The sequence below is a fragment of the Micrasema longulum genome, unplaced genomic scaffold (genome assembly GCF_059751315.1).
Source record: "Micrasema longulum isolate JH-2025_06_02 unplaced genomic scaffold, ASM5975131v1 h1tg000226l, whole genome shotgun sequence".
Taxonomy (NCBI): domain Eukaryota; kingdom Metazoa; phylum Arthropoda; class Insecta; order Trichoptera; family Brachycentridae; genus Micrasema; species Micrasema longulum.
Window position 1 is genome coordinate 334,660 of NW_028277431.1, and position 20,833 is coordinate 355,492.

Here is a 20,833-nt window from a genome sequence, read left to right on the forward strand (position 1 = left end):
ATATTTGCATTCAGTCATTGATTTTTCAGTTAACAGAAAATGTGTATGGAAAGCTTAGAGTTAAGGATTTTCTGACTAAATATAAATAATCCAACACAGATCAAATATATTTAACTGTTTTTCATACAGTCAGAGCCGGATCTACCTTTGCCACAAAGAACCAGACACTTGCTTACAAGGGGGGGGAGAATAATATGCTCATATTATTTTATAAGTGTGTAGATACCCGTCCCTTTTCAGTAAGTTACAGGTCGCTGAATCCGCTAGATCCGGCGCTGCTTACGGTATTTTATTAGGTACGTATTCGGTGAAAATTAATCAGCATGTGTTTATGGGATGATAATTCTAAACATGTTAACATATAAGAAGTTGTCGTGTCGATATATTTAACTGTCGTTTGAAGCAAATTAATGGCCGGGTGACAAAAAGCACAGCGAAAGCAAAGCGTTGCAGAGACCAAACAGCCAAACACATAGCCAAATAGACCACCCTACACACACAAACTCTCACAGCAAGAATCATGCAACCAATCTCTTAGAAAATATATTTGACTTAATTTTTGTGAATGCAGACAATTGGTAGAATTCCATATTACATTTGGTAATGTATCCAAAATAAAACACGGTTATTAGATTTTAATTCTATTTTATTTTTTGAAATATACACGAAGGTATATTGTGACGCGTTTCGTCTAGTGAGGACATTTTCAAACTGTTTGTATATTGTGACGCGTTTCGTTTTGTTAGGACAGTTTCAAACTGTTTGAAAATGTTAAAAAATATCCTAACAAGACGAAACGCGTCACAATATACCCTCTTGTATATTTTTAAAAATAAAGTAGAATTAAAATCCAATCAACGTGTTTTATTTGGGATACATTACCAAATAAAACATATTTTACACTGACGTGCGCATTTACATATTTAACTGGAGTTGTTAGGTTACTTGAATTTTTTTTAAAAACATCCAAATGCCAATATACAATACACAATACAGGTAATTGAAAATAAAATTTAAACATATAATATATACTGTTTTATAATTTAAAACATTAAAAAAAAATTGAGACATAATATCGAGTCCTGTATTTTATGTAGACTCATGTGACAAGGTCTAAGCTATCGATATTCAGATTAATTATTGTAAATCACCAACGAATTGATAACATGTTCATATTTGTTTACACAGGCTTCAATAAAAAAGGTAACCCAACGTCTCCTGCGAAAATATGTAGATTAAGTTTTATTTTTCTCTCTGTCTGCATTTACATAATTGATGAATGTAAAAGAAGTAGAGACAGGTAAAAAGATTGATCGCAGTTCCATGCAGAAACTGTGGAACACTCATAATTGCGGTCTATTGAAACAACTTTTAGTTTTGTTCTTGCGTTTAGAGGCGCAGTGCACTATATTGGTGAGTGTTCCAAGTTTCTGAGAGCTGATACTAGGCCGGTAGTTCCCTTCAGGCTAATGTTGCGAGTTTCGTTGCAGCCACTCACATGTATTACACTCGTTAAAGGTGGTGCGAACTAATAACAGTCTTTACATCGGCGAACAACCAAACACCACGCGTCTTCCTTTATATCCTGGTACTGTTGCGAGGTGAGGTGAACGTGTTGGAAGTTGCAAGGACTTGCGTGCGATTATAACACAAATGCGAGTGAACATGAGGCACTTTGTAAATGAATACATTGAGGTTTTGTATGTAATATATAATGGATAGTTATCACTAGAATGCAAAAAGGAAGAAACTGCAAAAACAGCACTGAACATGACACATTGTAAAGTGCTCCATGCGGCTACACTGTTGGAAAAGAGTTTTCGAGATAGTCAGTAAAGCTATGGTTTCCTAGGACAGCGGTGCCCGTATCTTAACGGCCGTAGTGAACGGTGACATCCATCGTAACGGCGAGTAATTAGAGAGTGGTTTCCGAAGAAACCACTCTTTAGTCACCGTTACGACGGCTGTCCACCACATCGCCGTTCATTACGACCGTTAAGATATGAGCACCACTGTCCTAGGAAACCATAGCTTCAGGAATCTGTTGAACAATGCTGTTGAAATGACCCAGTAATAAGATCTTATCAATCATCAAAGTGAATGATTTTTTAACACTCCTAATAAAGTTGAGACATGTTCACGTCGTAAAGTAGGAATTTCCCAGGTTTAATCATTTATGTATATTCATTGTCCAAAATCACTAACCTAACCTAACCGAAGTACATTCACTGCTGATGTATACCACGAGCCCACTGCGTGATATCACGTGACTGGCCATTTCCCACGACGATGAAAATCCATACGGCATGGTAAGCATGTTATGGCAGCAATTTTAGACAAACAATATACTGTGGGTTGACAGGTAAAACTTATTAGTACAGCTTAATGGTAGACTTTGTCAAAAAGGTCTATATTTTTCAACAATATCTTGCATGAGAAAACCACTGAGTCCATTATGCAATGATGAAGTTTAATGGTTTAAAAATATATTTGTTAATAGACTATTAAACTAAGCCAAAATTATTATTTTTTGATTTTCATGTATCTCTGTATTCTTCTTTGCAGTCTCAATCTCGGGGATTGGTTTGCAGCAAAGTCCTGCATCTCGTCCTTCATTGATCTCTATTTTCTCCAGCCCTCTTCAGCTCGACATAAGAGGCGCAGTTAAAATCTTCGCGCACTTGCTCTAAATATTCCCGTCGGGGGCGCCCTCTATAATTTGTCCCCTCAGCCATTCCCTCTCTGATGTCGTGCAGGAGACCCTCATGGCGCATAATGTGGCCGATCCATCGGGCTCGCCTCTCTGAGATGGTTTTGATTAGGTGCCTACCTTCTTCGATTTTATTGAGAACCTCGTAATTAGTGATGTGGTCTCTCCAGCAAATTCAAATGTATTATCAGCGCCATAATTTTTTTAATGTTTTTGAAATTAAGCGTTTCAAGTTGTCTTCCGCTTTTTCTCGATCGGTTCTTCTGATTAGTCCGTTGAATTACCGTAAACCGGAAATCTTCCACAACTCTCTTATCATTGATTGATTCACATGAACGCCGTTCATGGTAGTTCATTTTTATTAAAATATATTCAAAGAATTTTTTCGTATATTTTCAAAAATTTTGCCGTAAGAAAACATTTTTTGTATCCAATTTCCCGTAGGGCTGAAGTTCCTCATTCGGAATAGCTGTTTACAATTGTATAATTTAAAATGTATTAAAAGTAAATAATGTAAGCAATACCATAAATGATATAATGTTTTTACTGTTGGTGTTTTTTCACATTTTTTATTATAATTTCATTTGAATTATCATTGTACTTTTTATTTGTAAAGGTCAGACTATAAGAAATTTCTAGTGGCAATAATTCCGCCATTTAACCACCTTTACCTTTGTTTAATTTTTTTGTATTTATCATATCGTATATACTCGTATTTTGGTTAATAAAGTTTTATTATTATTATCAATTCATTTATTACAGTTTTGCAAGAGGTTCATGGAAAATGTAGAGCTTAGTGAAATAACGTCGTTGTGCCGGTAATATATGTTAATTAATATTTTTAAAATAGGGAAGTTCAGTGCTATGGGAAATTAGATTTAAAAAATGTCTTGTACACGCGGTAAAAATTAGACCATTTAAATGTACAGCGAAGTTTCTCAAAAATGTATGAAATAAATATAGAAATGATTTTAATAAATTGAACTACTTTGAACTACATTACTGCTCTTCCGAAACAACCAATGATAGTGTTGTGATACAACTCACCAATCAGCAGAACTCACCGATAAGAACTTGTAACGATTGAAAAAATACAGAACTTTAAAAAGTCATAGCGCTGATAATACGATACATTTTTTTATATTTTTAATTTGGCTTATTTAAAAAAATTTTTTTGCACCGCAACAGGTCAGGAGGCGCAATTGCAGTGGCAAATTACATCGCAGAACCCCTGGCTTGAGAAAAAACACATTTTAATATTTGTGTCCTCTTCGGGTATCGAACCCGGAATCTTCCGTGTGAGAGTCAAGTCACTAAACCACGGATGCCGCCAAGTTTTTAGTTTAGTTTAGTTAGTTTGATAGTCTATAAAAAAAACCACTGAATATCTTCATTGCTCGGGAGATTATAAAACACAATGTACCTTTTGATGGTGGATTTTCTTTTACATATTTTTTAATTGATAGCAAAAAGGAAAATTGCAGTATTAAAATACATTTTGTTGAAACAAAATTGTATAATCTTTACAAAATTAAAAACACTTTTAAAAAATAAATTTTGCAATATACATATATTGCCGGCGCAACAAAGATCAAATGATTTTACCATAAATCTGCACTTAATATCTGTCAACCGAAAATATATTCACTGCCGCAAATCATTAAAATAACCTTACTAATATCGATTAATTTAAAAAATATAACTATTTCCTTCGTCAGGCCAATCTTCAATTTGTTTTAAAGTAATTTGTATAAGCTAATCACTGTTATCATTAGATGTAGATGGACTTTGCTGGTGCGCCTATATCTCGTGTAATGGTTGACCAAAATGGAATGCACAACTAGGCTTGCCAATTTATTACAATTGAACTTAGTTGTACAGAAAGCAGCCAGTCCAAAATGTTGAAAAAATTATATTTTGGCGCTATCGGGTTTAGTAAGGTAAATTCTTTATTCTGCTAAAAACAGCTAGGCAGCTTTCATACAAAAATATGTAATAATTGCCTTCTGAAAATAGTGTTGGATCACAAAAACGGCATTTCTCAATATGCAGAAAACATCCAAAGCATAAGAAAAATCTTAAAGTATAGATGCCGATTGAAAGATTAATGCCCTCAGAAATTTAATTCCCTTAAATATATTCTCTTATTTGTGGTGAATTACTAATTTGTCTGTGTCAACTAAATGCTCGTCCCATCTCAACACAGGACTTTTAGTCCCATGGAGTTGGGACTTATGTCTCAAATAATGTGTAAGTATGTAAATAAATAAATTAAAGCGAATGAATACGTAAGTATTTAAATTTTATAAACTCGTAAAAATACACGTAGTAAAAATAATGTTTAAATACAATGAGGTGTTTTATTTCTGGCTGTTTTCTGCAAAATACATATTTTTGGTTGAGTGGTAAGCCAGACTTTAAAAAATATTAAAACTGGTCAAATACATAATTAATTCTTTTTTGCGTTGTAAAAAAATGAATGTATGAATTATTTATCATTTGTCAAAGTAAAAAACATTCTAACTGTTGTGCAGATTGAATTATTCACTCTTTCCACAAGAGTGCAATTATCTCAGTTTCACTTTTTTATAGCTGGCTGCAATATTAGGCAAAGAATATATATAAATGATTGGAAAAAGTCGACGGTTGCCAGGGTCGCGATTACAAGTGTACGATGCAACAACCATCCGGGACCGCCCCACCTTCGCAATCGAGAACAGGACGGGGTAAAGATAGCGAAGACGCGCGTTGCGTGGGCGGGGGAACACCGGAGTACCTCTCGAGTAGGGGGGCGAGTATTGGCAGTGGGGGGCGCAGGCTCGCGGCAGCAGCCGCCGCAGCACGGCGGGCAGCACCAGGCGGCCCCAGCCCAGGGGGGCGCGCACGTCAGGGGCGCTGCGCCCCGCCGCCGCCGCCCCCACCGCGCCCCCCCCGCCGCCGCCCCAGCGAGACAGCGAGCGCAGCTCCGCTAAAATGCCCACCAACAAGTCACTTCCGCCCGCCCTTCTGCGCCCCCCACCCTACCGTTCTGCGCTCCTGCCTCTGCAGAGGACTTGCTCACACATTATACCCGAGCTCTCGCACTCCCTCCATCCTCTACCTTATTTAGTTAGACATTGATCTCTGGCCCTACATTACAATGGAACAGCAAGATAATCAGGTACCCATATTTGTCGATATCGTCAAATTTAATTTTCTGACAAAAAACAAAATGCTGATTCGAAATTTTTAGTTGTCTGATTAATCATATTGTTCGCCTCGTGGTGTAATTACCGAATGGAGCTTCTCGCAACTATCCGTGGTCATGTTACAGGTCCTGTCGGATATTACATTGTAAAAAGAGGCTAGCACAGAGACATGCATATTTTATAGGCCCAAAAATTTTTAATTACTTTTTACTGATAATATTTCGTTAATCCCAAGCTTTTAAAAAACACGCACTATCTGAGATTCAAACTAAAAACATTAACTCTTTTTTTCTATGATATATTTTGTTGCCCTTTATATTATAATATTTTTGTGTTTTTTTACATTTTTTATTTCCTCTTTTAATTGCTATGAAATAAAAAATTACCTTCTAATCTTTTACATAATATTTTCTTTTCTCTTTCTTATATTATACAAAAATATTATACCAGTCTATTTATTATAGGAGCAAAAAATTCATAAACATTTCTTGTATACCCACGAACAGGCCATGCCTTTGTGGGATTTTTTTGTTTACTATTTTTACTGTTAATATGTATTTAATTTCTATGTAATTATCCTTTATTTTTCAATACTCTGTTTAACCTCTTACGTATATTGCAAAAAAAATAAATAAAAAATATATATATACAGCTTCCAAAAATAATTTCAAAGCTTCTAAAAAGTTTTGTAATCATTTTGGTGAAATGATTATGTCCAATCAATTTAATCCCAGTCAGTGAAGAATTCGCATCCCTCTTTTCTCAATCCAAAGAAGTGCATATTATGGACTTCTGGATTACATTCTTTCAGCACAAAAATGCCAAGGCCACCAAATTACAGATAGCTCTTTCGGGTAGCTTTTCTCGTTCAGCAACGAGCAACTTTTCCGTGTATGTGGGCACCGCTAAGGAGTCCTCAGATGCGGTGTGCGGTATGTGGTGGGCGAGATGTATTTATAGACTAAAATATTTCTTATTCCCTTTACTGGCACCTGAATCGTAAGACTGATCATCTTACTATCATGTAACAAAAATGATCAAGATACGCCGCGGTTGGTGTACCAATGCAGTGCCCTATGCACCATTAGATGCTCTAAGGGAATAATGATTGATTACATAACACCAATGTGTATTTTTTTATTATTTTTTTATATTGGTCGGCCTCGTGGTGTAATGGTCAGCGCATTTGCCTGCCATGCAAAAGGTCTCGGGTTCGATTCCCGACATGGTTGATATGAAATATTATTTAAAAGGGTGTTTTTACACGAGAATATTTCATTGTCTGACTGGCAACTGAAGCGTAAGACTGATCACCTTCTTTTCATGCAACAAAAATGATCAAGATACGCTGCGATTGGCTTACCAATGCAGTGCCCCATGCACCATTAGGTGCGGAAAGGGAATGATTATGTATTTTTTATATATGTATATATATATGTGTTTGCATATATGTGTTTGCATATATGTGTTTGTATATATGTGTTTGTATATATTTATGCATGTGTAAATTTGTACATACAATCGTGCTGTTACGTAAAACCGATTCAATCAGTATACCCACACACAGGCTATGCTTTTTTATGCGCTACGTACTGCCAATCCATGCACTTATAAGATAAAAAAAAAAAAACATTAAAATTTCGTATCAATATTCAAATTTTTCATAAAAGAATTTGGGATGACTATTTCGACAAATACGGGTAAATCTCTCATCATCACATTATAATACGTAAGTCTCAGTAAGGATGTTCTACTTTCAATGCACTTCGTGTCATAATGATGGATACTGTCCAATTGCACTATTACTATACGTACAACAAATCAAATTAAGTCTCTTAGTTCTAATACTGACAGTATAAACGTATGTCACTTACGCACATTTTACAAAAAATCATCTTTACATCAAAATGAGTGACGTGTGTTGAGCGTAAAAGCGTAAAATGCATACCTACATAGTATTTCCGCTACAAAGCAACTAGGTGTTTAAAAATATATGTGTCACTTAAATAATTCAAGACTTCAGAATCACCTTAGTTCAATGTTACTTCGTATTGTACTGAGATTGCAGAAATGGCATAATGGTGGAGAAGTCAAGAAACTAATAGATTATTATGATTAAAAATACCTACAATACTAAGTAATCTTAAGATAATTTAAATTTCCACAAAAATCTACGGACTAAAATCATCATTATAAAAATATATATAAGAATTAATTCAAATTAGCTATTTCTTCATAATAATATAATATATAAAAAAATCGAGACAAAAGTAACTACTTTGATATTTAATCAACAAGTACCTAGCAAGGAAAATATAATTTGTGAACATATTATACATATTTTTGGGCTAAAGATTGATTTTCGTTGGATCGGTTTTTGGACGACTTAAATCATGTTAAAAGTTGCGAGGGAGTTACAATATGGAACTGCGTGCCCAAAATCGTTTGATATCTCTTTGGGAGAATGTTGAGACGAAACGCAGGCACAAGAAAAGCAGGGGGACACGACATACAGTTCCATTACGACATGCGCATTCCACGACTTAATACTATTATTAGGTATTTTAATTATTACAGAATGGGTATTGAGCTCAGAGTAATAATGCGTAACCTAGAGAGAAGCCCTATCACTATGTTTCATAGAACGCAAGCGATGTTGGTTTGTTGGTTAGCAACCAATTGGTGGCCATTTTGTTTTATTTGACAACATAAACATAACGGTTCGATCGGATGCTTTTGTAGCTGTGCTTGGCTTTGTTTGTAAATAACTTGGATATTTACGTTATAATAAATAAAAATCGACTATGGTGAATTGCAGTATGTTTGGTTGCAGCAGTAGGAGGGAGCGTCATGGGTGTTAAAGGAGACAGTTTTCACAGGTTATTGATTTCGAATATTTTCCCATGATTTACATTGATTTTTGGCATTTATTGTCCCGACACGTGAAGGTATTATGTTGCTTAAAAAGTTTCCTTATATTAACATATTCACTTCAGATACAATATTTTTTCAATTTAGGGGATAAATTTGTGAATTAAAATATGTTTACTGTCGATAATGACAGTTGATTATGGGCAATATGTCAGGGCCGCACTAAGCATCCATATAAAATTTAAGTTTTTATCGAGTAGAGGTCGATTCAAATTTTACTCGAAAATAGCAATCGCATCTAAAAATGACGTGTCCGAATTTCAGGCTGCCACGACTCGCCGTTTCGGAGATGTGACGGACAAACAAACAAACTCAACACAGGACTTTGGTTCCATGGAGGTGGGATTTATGTCTCAATAAATTTAACATAAGTATATTGTGAAAAAATAAATAAAAAATAAACACACACATGTATTTAAAGTTTTATAAAATAAATATAGGCGAATTATTGAAAAATAAATCGGAATAACCCTGCAATAATAAATTCACCGGTTCGTATGCAAATTATGCAAATTAATATCCATTTGGCAATTCTCGACCTGAGTACGGCCCATTGTTTTGCTGCGAACTGTAGCTAACTTAATACTACCCAATAGTCATTGAATGGTTTTCCTACGTTTGGGCTCCTCTCTAGGTTACGCATTATCACTCTGAGGTATTGAAAGATTTTGAATCAGCAGCCTCTTTAGGCAGTGTTATAGTGATGCCGTATCTTCCGCTTTGCCCGTGTGCCTAAATGTTTATCATGTTCAGTGTCGGAAGCAGACAGTGCAGGCAATTCTTGTTTGAATTATTTCCGGTATTAACTATTATTCAGCACCACATTTTAGATTTTTTTCGGACCGCAAACATGGCGGGTATATTGCTACAATAGCAAAATATATAAATATAGAAATAGCTGGCTGCATGAAAATGGTCATGTATGGAATAAATACCAATAATCAATGCATAGATTTAGACACAAATGTACGACAAAACTGTCGCCATTTGCAAGTCACATGATACGAATGTAATTTTTAACACATAACTCATTGGTTGTCTGTGATTAAGGATTCATGTGAAATAGAAAAACTACTTATTAAATTCGAGAACAAGTTTTTATTTGCTGTTCTCCCATGCGTTCATTTATCTCTATTTACTGAAATTCCCTGTACATTCCATCTTGCAATATTTTGTGCCCCTCTAATAAAAAATGAACTTTTAACATCGTTTTTTTCATATCGCAATATTTAACAAAAGTATTTTTTTATTGTGGTGCATATAAATAGTATTAAACAACATAAATTCAATGTAAAATATGAAGTGTAATTGGAATATGTGTGGAATTGGTATCAGTCGGAATTCACACAGTAATTTTATAGAGGTTACAAAAGTGACTTCGCCGTAATCAAAGCGGATTTAATATATCAAATGCTTTAATAATTACCCATAGTATTACAGGATATCTTTACACTGAAAACTCTTTTTACACATTTTTAACAGTACCGTGTAAAAAAAGGATACTAAAAAAGAACAATGCAGTATGGGTTCTTTGGATAAAAATAAATTCGGGATTTCGAAAAAATTAAATGGTTTACTATTTATTGTGCCTTATTTTTTTTCTTTAATAAAACACGACATAAAAATACTTTAAAAAATCGTAACAAAGATTATAAACTATCTCACTAATGTATTTCTTACGCCAAGTAAGTAAAAGATCAATGTAGGGCATTCCAATAATAAATAGTATAATTATATTACAATTAAGCATTGTTAAATTAACGTTTAAAATATTTTTGAATAGAATTTTTGTATCATGTTATTTTTCTGTTTTTTTTTTTTTTAAATTGTAAAAAGAGGTTCCAGTGTATTTATTGTATTAGATTACATTACTTATTATCATATTGGCTAGCAGATTTTGCCTGTGTCAATATATATTGGTCTCTTTTAAACAGAGAAGAAACAAAAATGACTTTGGGTAGCAAATTATTTCAGTCTACCCTCTGCGAAAAAAAAATTTTTTTTGGGGTTGAGGTGGAATTGGGTATAAGAAGTATAGCTTTTAATAATGACAACACAAATGGGCCGCTTTCAATATCTTATAGTTTCTTTAAACACAAAGTTAATTATTATAATACCATCCCCATCAGATTGAAGAGAGCTACCTTTGGGCAGTTTTTCTAGTGTGGTGAGCAGTATCCCTACTCCTCCCATCCTCGTACATTATCGCTGTCAGAATCAGGAATATTGGATTGAGGGTAATAGACAAATCAACTAAATATATTTAGGTGTATTGATGCTGATAGGGGTGGCATTGAAATAAGTGAGTGTAAATTTTAAATAACCCAAATCTTTTGTAAACAATTGAATCAACCGTTCAAGACCAGACCAGAAAAGAGGCTACAAGATCTTTTAATGTGGCGAGCTGTATGTGGCGTCACCTTTTCTCTGATAAAACTACAGTGTGAATTCCAGAGTGTGTATGCTGTGAGGTGGACGGGTAGCAGACAAGGTGGACTCACGGCAGGAGTACTCTCTCTGGATGGGCGGGGGCCGCGGCTGCACTCCGATGAGGGCCTCCAGGGGCACGGGGGCTCGCGGCACGGATACTGCGTGGGGCGGCAGGTAGATGGGCTGCAGCATGCCGAACATGCACTCGGCCGGGACCAGGCAGCGGCACCCTCCATGACACTGCAATACGTGAGATGTATCGTTACTTTTTTGTCTTTTAAAGGAAATCGGAAGCTTATGAACTAACACTTTTTTACAAATATTGCAACATAAATTAAATTCAAATTTAACGCTTACATTCAACAGTGATAAACATAACCATTGCGCACGTCTCATAACTGTCTACATTTACCCCCTGTACACTCCTCTAAATTTGGATTGAGGTCGCTCCTCTACCTTGCCTCTACTCAATATAACCTCCTGCCTATTCACCTTTAATCAATTTCTTACCAGTCTACGAATGGAAATCTAATTACACTAAAAAATAATTTCCTTAAATTATGGGAATACAATTATGTTTTGTACATTTTTGTATTTTGAAATAAAAAAATAAATAATAATGCAGAGCCAATTCTACCATATAAAATTTAAAAATTAGCCATAATAGTAATAAGGTTTAAAGCGAATAAAAAAAAAACATCTTGTATGGAAAGGAAAAAAATAATTTAATAAATTTTGACATGAAAGAGATAAAATAAAATAAATTCTCTTATATTATGTCCTTATGGCGGTCTCGACATTTGCATCCACCGCTCGAACAGGGGTGAGTGGATTCACCCTGCGGCTTGGAGAAGGGTATAGTTAGAGTAGGGCAGTGAGGGAGTTAATTCTTTCAGATGTAAACTATTTGTTTAAATATTTTATTATATAGGGCGCATCTATGTATTAATATGTCAATGAGTGAGGGGTACAATGAAAGCTTTTGAAGTATCTATGTTTTGCTATTTTCGCGGTTCGATTGTGAAGAAACATGAATTTTTCGGTAAATTAGTTTAACCTTTCCGAGCCTAAGCGGAAAAAAATCCAAGAGATCGGAGGGGGGGGGGGGTACCAGGAATACCCTAGATAAAATGCTATAAATAGGAATACAAAAAATATTATTGGGTAGTGTTTATAAAACTGTTTCATAATATTTCGTGTTTTCTGCGATATTCACACATTTTTCATACTGTTGCGAAAGGGTGATGTATGATATCCCGCTCCTCTTACTGCTACAGGTTGAATAGCACTGATCTAAAGTCACGCAACCTATTAGCGGGGAGGTACAGCGGGGAGTTAGGAGAAGGAATGCATGTAAAATGTAACGCAAGAAAATTGGATTTTTGTGGTCATTTCTGGAAATAAACGAATAAATAGCAAAAAGCACACATGCAAACTGACCTAAGTATAGAAGATTATTAAACTATAGAGCGAATGAATTGTTGTTTGCTCGAGGGAAACACAAATACAAATATGAATAGTCATTGAAAGAATTTGCAGAAAAATGTTTTCATAAATTTGATACATTCTTAACATTATGGCATAGGATTATGCCAAAGAAATAAATAAATATTTTCAACAAAAAAGTTGTTGAAAAAATTAGGCTACTTGGAGTGATATTCTGAAAGCAAAAGGGCGCGTAGAAAACGCAATTTTACACGCTAACATAGCGATGTTTTCGCGCGCAATTCCGTTCAGAATACCAGCCCTTCTGAACCTTCTCTACCCCCTAGAGAGTGATTAATTTATAGATTTGTATTTTTTGCATGCGTTTACATTTTGTTTCATATCTGGCCACACTGATGAATTAAAGTCAAATAAATATGAACACGTGAAATCAAACATAAGGATTTTTATTTAAATCATTATAGCGACCTTAAGCATTACTCGAAACACTTAATTAGGTTGAATTGACCAAACCGCATTAGTTTTTTTCAGTTTTTGAAAAAGTTTTACACATCATTTGACGTTTAATAAACAGTGTGGCTATTATATCGTCTTTGCGCCGGCAATATGTGAAATCGGGTTGTGGTCCTGTGGCTGGTGTCTCGGACTCACGGACCGAAGGTCCGTGGTTCGAATCCCACTCTACCCCAACTTGATTCCATTTTCTAGTTATTTACAACTCGTTGAAAATGGCTCTCAAAATTAAATATTTGGGTAAATCATAAGAACGCAAATATTTCTTTTTAAAAAACATAAAAATATATCTGTTAAGTGACATTTTGAATATTTTTAAGGAGATAATTTCAACAATGTATCTTTTGATGATGGATTTTATTTTTAAATACATTTTTATTCATGAGCAAAAGGATTAATACGTAATTTTAATAAAATATTAAAATATATTTTGTTGAAACAAAATTGTGAAATCTTAAAAAAAGTTAAAAATACTTTAAAAAAATAAATCACTCAACAGATATTGCCTGAGCAACAACGAAAAAAAACCGATAAAAGTCCCAATTTCACCATTCTCTAGGGGGTAGAGAAGATTCAAAATAACACCATTGGGCTGGTATTCCGAATGCATTTATCGTGCGTTTTTACTTACTAAATACGCGCTATAAATGCGTTCGGAATACCATCCCTGGCGGACCCTAGAAAGGGTTTGAAAAAAAGCGAATATGCGAAACTGAAGAAAGACACTAGTCTTGGTCTAAGTGGGCGCTTCCATCGTCCCGTTGTGACGGCCAGGTTAGGTTAGGTTAGGTTAGATTAGGTTAGGTTATGTTTTCATAACTAGGCGTATTAGATAGGCGGAAAGGGCGGGCGGATAGTTGTGCCCGCAACGAATGAAGCGAGGAGATTCCTCGCAGACCATTCCAACCCAGTGAATAATATTCACACTAGAGATCCGCTGGGTATGCCACTGCGAGAGGGAGGAGTTTTTAGCCAGTATAAATCTGGCACTACCTGGACAGCGGGCTGTCAGGTGTCCATGAAGATTTTCTCCAACTTCACAAAAAAAAAAAGTTAGGTTAGGTTAGGGTACTCACGGTGATGCCGCACCACTCGCAGCGATAGCCCGTGAGACACTCGGCCGACCAGCACGCCCTCCGGCACGCCACGCACTTGCCCCCCGCGGGCAGGTTGCCCTCGCGCCAGTGGTGGCGGTGGCGCACCTCGGCCAGCCGGACGTCCGGCACGTACGTGGCGTTCTCGCGGCAGTCCGGGGCGGCGAAGTCGGCGCACTCGCTGTGCACGTAGTACTCGCAGACTGCAACAACACGAACGTACTTTACGAGGTTCTCAGAACAGATCCGCACCATCATCGTCATCGTCATCGTTCCGCTTGCCGCACCCAGTGGCGGCCCACCAAAAATTTATAAAAGGTTTACTTATTTTTTAATTGATTTGAGGGCATTGGAAGCAAAGATAGCAAACTCCCGTTTTGGTGTTTTGGAGAAAAATGACAAAAACTGCTACACTAATGCCAAAGAGAGTCTTCATGTCAGAAATGTTATTTTTACTGAACTTAAACTTTAAGATTTAAAAAAAATAGCTTTAATACAAACACGAATTAAAAAAACTTTCTTAATAATTGTATGGCACAGCCATTTTGAAAATTTAAATCTCAAGCCTATCATTGGTCGAATAAAACGGCTGATGGATATTGCTATGCTTCCAAACAATTTTTTAAAACCATCAGGGGTGGTATTCCGAACGCGTTTACAGCGCGCTATAATCCGTATTTAGTATGTAGAAACGCGCTATACCGCGCTATAATTTCGTTTGGAATAGTAGCCCAGAAGTATGATTTTAAACGACGAAAAAAAAATTTTTTTTGGAGGTTGCTATCTTTGCTTCCAATGCCCTCATATATTTATTGATTTATTTTATAGAAACATACAGTCAACAACGATAAACTTACATAATAAAGATAAGGTTTAAAGACAGACTAGGGGGGCTATTCTGAACCGCTCTCGCGGCACGAGAAAACAGTTTTTCTCGTGTATTTTGTTCGTAAATACGCGAGATAATACGGCGGCGAGAGCGTTTGAAATACCACCCAAGCGAAGTTTCTGAATAAAAATACATATTATAAGGAAAACGCAGACAAAAAGCATTACACGAGATATAGACGCATCAGCAAAGGCTGCATGCCTAATAACAAATAATAATAATATTTATTATTAAATTATGGTACGTTTTAAATGTGTGCATTCTTATATTTATATATGTAAAAGAGTGTGTTTGTATGTTTTTATATACGCCCTGTGGGCGTTTTTAAGGACGATGTAACAGTTGGGCTGAAAAGTTCGTAGGCTGACACATAGATGGCGTTACTAGAATTAAATCTATATAATTTTTGGTTAGTACCAACCTTGAAAAGATACATGTATAAATTTGACAGTTGTCAGACAATTGGTTCGTGAGATATAGCATTGTGAGTGAAACCACTTTTGTTATTGTGAAAAAAATTGATTTCGTGTGTTAATGAAGCATTGCTTTTTGGCAAAATAAAATATCGTCGACGCCAAGGCTTGACTTGATAAACATTATTCGGACGCTGCACCCGGAAAATTGACCGTTGATGAGTGGTTTGCTAAATTTGAACGAGGTGAAATGAGCATCGATGTCGATGCATGCAGTGGACGCCCGAGAGAGGCGGTTACTGAAGAAAACATAAAAAAGTCCACAAAATAATTTTGAATGATCGTAATGTGAAGTTGATCGAGATAGCTGAAACTCTAAAGATATCAAAGGAACGTGTTGGACATATCGTGCATGAATATCTGGACGTTATAGACGCTGGCTGTAATCGTTGTATCGTCCTCGAATTGAATAATAAAATCGAATTATACTAAAAAATGTATTTTACCATGTTAGCATATGAACTTTTCAGTCCAACTTACATTGTACGTACCGTCGGGATAGTAGATTTTTTTTGACGCTTTATGTCACTACTTGATAAGCCCAGTGGGCATTTTCAAAGACGATATACATTATACATATCGTCAGGATAGTAGTTTTTAATTACACACTGTCACAACGTGATAAGTACTTTTGTACCATTTGATTTTTTTTTAATATCAAATATAAAAGAAAGTCAATGTCACAATTTTCACACATGCGTCGTTTTACGATTCTGACGATATGATAGGGAAAAAATTCATAAAAGTAATTTATTAAAAGTACAGTAATATTAGATTATTGATATGACATAAAGGAAGAGAGGGAGCAAATAAAACTAGATGGGATGGAAGAGGGAGAGAGATGGATATAGTTGAGATTGATTCAGTGATCACATAAGAAAGTTTAGTATATAAAAAATATATAAATCTGTTAATAGACCATCAAGGGGCTCAAATTTTGGTAGGGCCGCGGTGGTGCATATTTTTCTGGAAAATGTGTACATATAAAATGCCGTGTAATGCCACAGTTGCATTCCATCAGCAACACTACCAATAGTCCAACTCCCTAGCGTCCATGAGTGGTTTCTTTGGCCCCGCGAGCCCTGGGCAATGTGGCCACTGGCATTAACATCATTGCCATAGCAGATAGGGAGAGGATGAATGGCGAGTGTCCGGCGCCATAGAACGGGACCCCTCCAGCTAAGGGTAGGTAACCCCGACAGAAAATTCCACCGAAGAAGGCAACGGGAAACCACTTCGGTCAATAATTCGCAGGATATCACTATGAAGAGAAACCAAACAATGGCCCCGAGTCCCGGGCGGTCCCTAAATGGACCAGGGGTGCGAAGAATCTCCCGGCTCGGCATAGAACTGTGGAGGAGCTGTTTCGTACTGCTCAGGATAGGGAAGCTTTCTCCCAAGTGATCGTCAACGTCGGAGGGATCCAACATGAAACGTGAAGAAGAAGAATAGACTATCTAACCAAGCCAAAATTAAAAAATAATCATTTGATGTATCGTATCATCAGCGCCATGATTTTTTAAAGCTTTTTTATTTTGAAATTACTCCGCCTGTGACGTCATAAGTTCTCTTCGGTGAGTTCTGCTTGTAGGTGAATTGGCTTCCTGTAAACCATTACAACATCAACACAAATTCGGAACAACTAAGGACGTCGTTCATAGAAGATTGTTTTTATTTAAAAAAATAATAATTTTCACATTTTTAAGAGACTTCGCCGTACAATTTTATTCTCTAATTTTTACCGCGCGTAAGAAAACCTTTTTTTTCAATTTCCCGTACCACTAAACATCCTCATTTGTTAGCAAAGAAATCAAGAATGGAATATTTGTTGGCAGACCAAAGTATATACAAACTGATATAAAAAATGCATATAACTAATTTGTATATAATGTCAGTACATATTTCATTATCATAATCCTTATTTCTGCACCCAGTGGTGCAAAGGGCACTGTATTTGTAAACCAAATGCAGCGTATTTTGATCATGTGTTGCATGAAGGTAAGGTGCCAGTCCAGGAACAATGAAATACTGCAGTTTTAAAATTTTCACATCCTCCCTACCCTGCCAGGAATTGAACCCGAGCCTCAAAAATGACAGACGAATGCGCCAACCACTTTACAACGAGGCGGGATTATGTATTATTTATTATATTCCCTATTCAGGATTTAACCAAACGATTTAGCGAAAACGCTTGTCCAGGGTTCTGGATCTATTTCAAACACATAACTGTATTCGTCACCCACCTGGACTTCCTATTCACACCTTACGGTGCATAGGGCACTGCGTTGGTACACCAAGCGCAGCGTATCTTAATCATCCTTATTCCATAAAAGAAAGATGATCACATGATCAGTCTTACGCTTCAGATACCTGTCTGAAATTAGGGACTTAGAGTTGAAGAAATGCAGATGCTCAAACATAGGCATAATGGTAAATTTTACAGTGTGTAAAGTGGCCACTTAAATTAACCAATGACAGGTCACGAGTCCTACAAATGCCAGGACTTCCATATTTATTCCTGAATGTTCTTCATTTTTGTTGTAATATAGTAATCTTGAGAAAATATGCGTGATAGGGAATTTCGATGAAAAGATATTTGAATATTTTTTTTCTGTCATTCTCTGGCAGATGCCTTCCCGATATTGTGCGAAAAGACAACTGCACGTCAGAGTGTGAATCGACGTTTCGTTGTCCCGTTTTCAGCACCTTGAAACTGAACCGATTTCGTTTTTTTTTAGAAAGAATATCAGAATAAAATGTTCTGTATCAGTACCTTTTGCGTTTTTTAAAAATATATATCATATTTCTATACCGTACGTTCAAAGACAGCAGATAAAACTGGCCAATTTTGAGCGTTTTTGGATGATTCTAGTTCCCATAATAAACAATTAATCAAAAAAACAAAACTGCAGAGACACGCCAATGGTAAATATCTATAATGTGTAAAAAAATCATTGCTCTAGTAACATAATCCAGGGAGAACATACGGGAATACGTTTGTTTGAACCACGATTCCTCTTATTTCATTTCATTTCATTTATTTATTCAGATATTTAGAACATTACAGAAAAAAGACCCAATTCATTCTAAATACAATAATAGATCACAAATTACAGTTGATAGTTATGTTATTAAAATAATATAACAAAATGTAAAAAGAAAAATTAAAAGTTAGAAAGTGCTTTCCTAAGGGAAGGCCCACTGTCGTGAAATATGTCGACATCCGAGGCGATGCGATTAAGTAGCAAGATTGCTCTACCAACCGGCATAACCATTGGCAGGTTGGTTCTGCATCGTGGTAGGCAAAACAATCGATGCTGTCTTTGTCGAAGATAGTTATCAGGTACGAACAGACCTACATCCATCAGAATTTCTGAGTTATGTATGCGACCACCGATCACCTGGAAAAAGTGAACAACCAAATGAACGTCCCTCCTCCTCCATAATGACTGATAGCCTAGCATCTCCAGTAAAAAGTCGGTTGGGAAGAGCCAAGGATAATATCCACATTCTTTTAGGTACAGATAGCGCAGAAATTTTTTCCGCACTCTCTCCACCATCAAAGAGTATCGAGTCTCATGTGGCGATCAAATAATGAAACTAAACTCCAAACGACTTCTTACCAAGGAATTATACAATGTCCTCATAATCTGAGTGTTAGAAAAGATCTTGGAATTTCTGAGAACAAAACCAAGCATTTTAAGCGAGTCATTACATAGATTAACCATATGAAGATTAAAAGATAACTGAGCATCAAACAACACCCCGAGATCTCTGGACGTTGAAGCTCTTTCAAGCCTTACTCCGTCCATGAGATAACGATAGTATATTGTTTTGGATGCTCTTGTGTATGCCTTAATAACTCCCTCGAGTCCCCCGGGCCTGAAATCCAGTATTTGTCTACAAACATCAAGACAAACTTAAAATATTGTTGATTTTCTAATCTTGGTTGGAAATAGCGTAGAAAAGGCGTAAATACGTGTCCATCATTTTGTGGTAAGCTCGCACCGGGCGAGCCGAAAACGCCTGTCAGTTCAAGCAAAAAGTTGTCAGATAGCCGGCGTTAATCGCCAACCGACACGCTCTGTTACTTGACGTTGTGAAAATTAAACAGCTTAACTTCCGGTTTACGGTTAAACGGACGCCGAACGAACGGGGATAGGAAAGGAATCATTTTCTCGAGGAGAGATGTGGAAAATGGCGCCTGCGCACCATTTTGTTCTCGCAAATTTCAACCCGAATCTGAGGAAGCAAGTTACTCACAAAACTGTTTACTACGTTTTTACATTCAAATACAGCCTCCCGATACTACGGGTCATAAATTGACCGCGTCCCGGTGGATGAAAAATACAGGCCTGTTAGTATGAAATAGAACCGAAATCCTGGGCCCGTATTACATGGAAATTCAACAGTATAAATTAAAATTGAATTGTCTGTTTGAAAAATGGAATATTTATTACAGTGTATTTTTAGAAATGTTCATTACAGGATTTCAATGACGAAACTTCAAATTTTCGTAGAAATATACATATTTTCGTACAGAAAACTTGAGTTTAACTTCCCATTGTAACCGGGGCCTAAAAAATAGGACAGATTTCGACTGAAGATATAGATGCATTTTTTAAAACAAATTGTGCATGAAATTACTTGAAATAATACTGCATGTGAATGCAAAATATTGAACACGTCCAAATATTTGGATCGTAATTTTCAGAAAATCCGCAAGTCATTAAATAAATGCCACAAGTAAGCCACGTGAAAATTCATTTGAAAATATAATATTTCGTTGACCGTCTAAATTTTTGATAAATAATAATGCTTTTCATACTTTTGTTTTATGAAATCGTAATAAAAAGTAGACACTTTCATACTTCTATTGACTAATGGGGTTTCTGAATATTGCAATCTATTTATTTAACTTTTCACTGATGTTCTAAGCTCAGATGCAAATACTATAATCGGGAAAAGGGCATTATGACACTTTTTAAGACAATGGGTTCCCATAAGAATCCATTGAGTTGTATCAAATTAAAACGTCTCCATTTTCATACAGTTTTTGACAGATTCAAAAAAATCAAAACATAAAAACACACTGAAAAACATAGTTATACTGGCACAAATATCAGAATCATTTTTTTTATTTATTTTAATCCAATATG

General features: G+C 36.0%; 1 protein-coding gene across 5 annotated transcripts in view; it reads right to left on the reverse strand.

Moving 5' to 3' along the window:
* The window catches only part of LOC148283512 (diacylglycerol kinase theta), a 127,289-nt gene that overhangs the window by 33,566 nt on the left and 72,890 nt on the right, over window positions 1-20,833 (reverse strand). For 3 of the 5 annotated variants that reach the window (XM_088243755.1, XM_088243756.1, XM_088243757.1), the window contains exons 4-6: window positions 14,295-14,515; window positions 11,331-11,499; window positions 5,487-5,678 (exon numbers count right to left, since the gene is read on the reverse strand). In XM_088243755.1, the coding sequence (XP_088099881.1) occupies window positions 5,487-5,678; window positions 11,331-11,499; window positions 14,295-14,515 (582 nt within the window). The remainder of the gene's footprint in view (window positions 1-5,486; window positions 5,679-11,330; window positions 11,500-14,294; window positions 14,516-20,833) is intronic. The other 2 variants (XM_088243758.1, XM_088243759.1) reach the window with 1 other exon arrangement.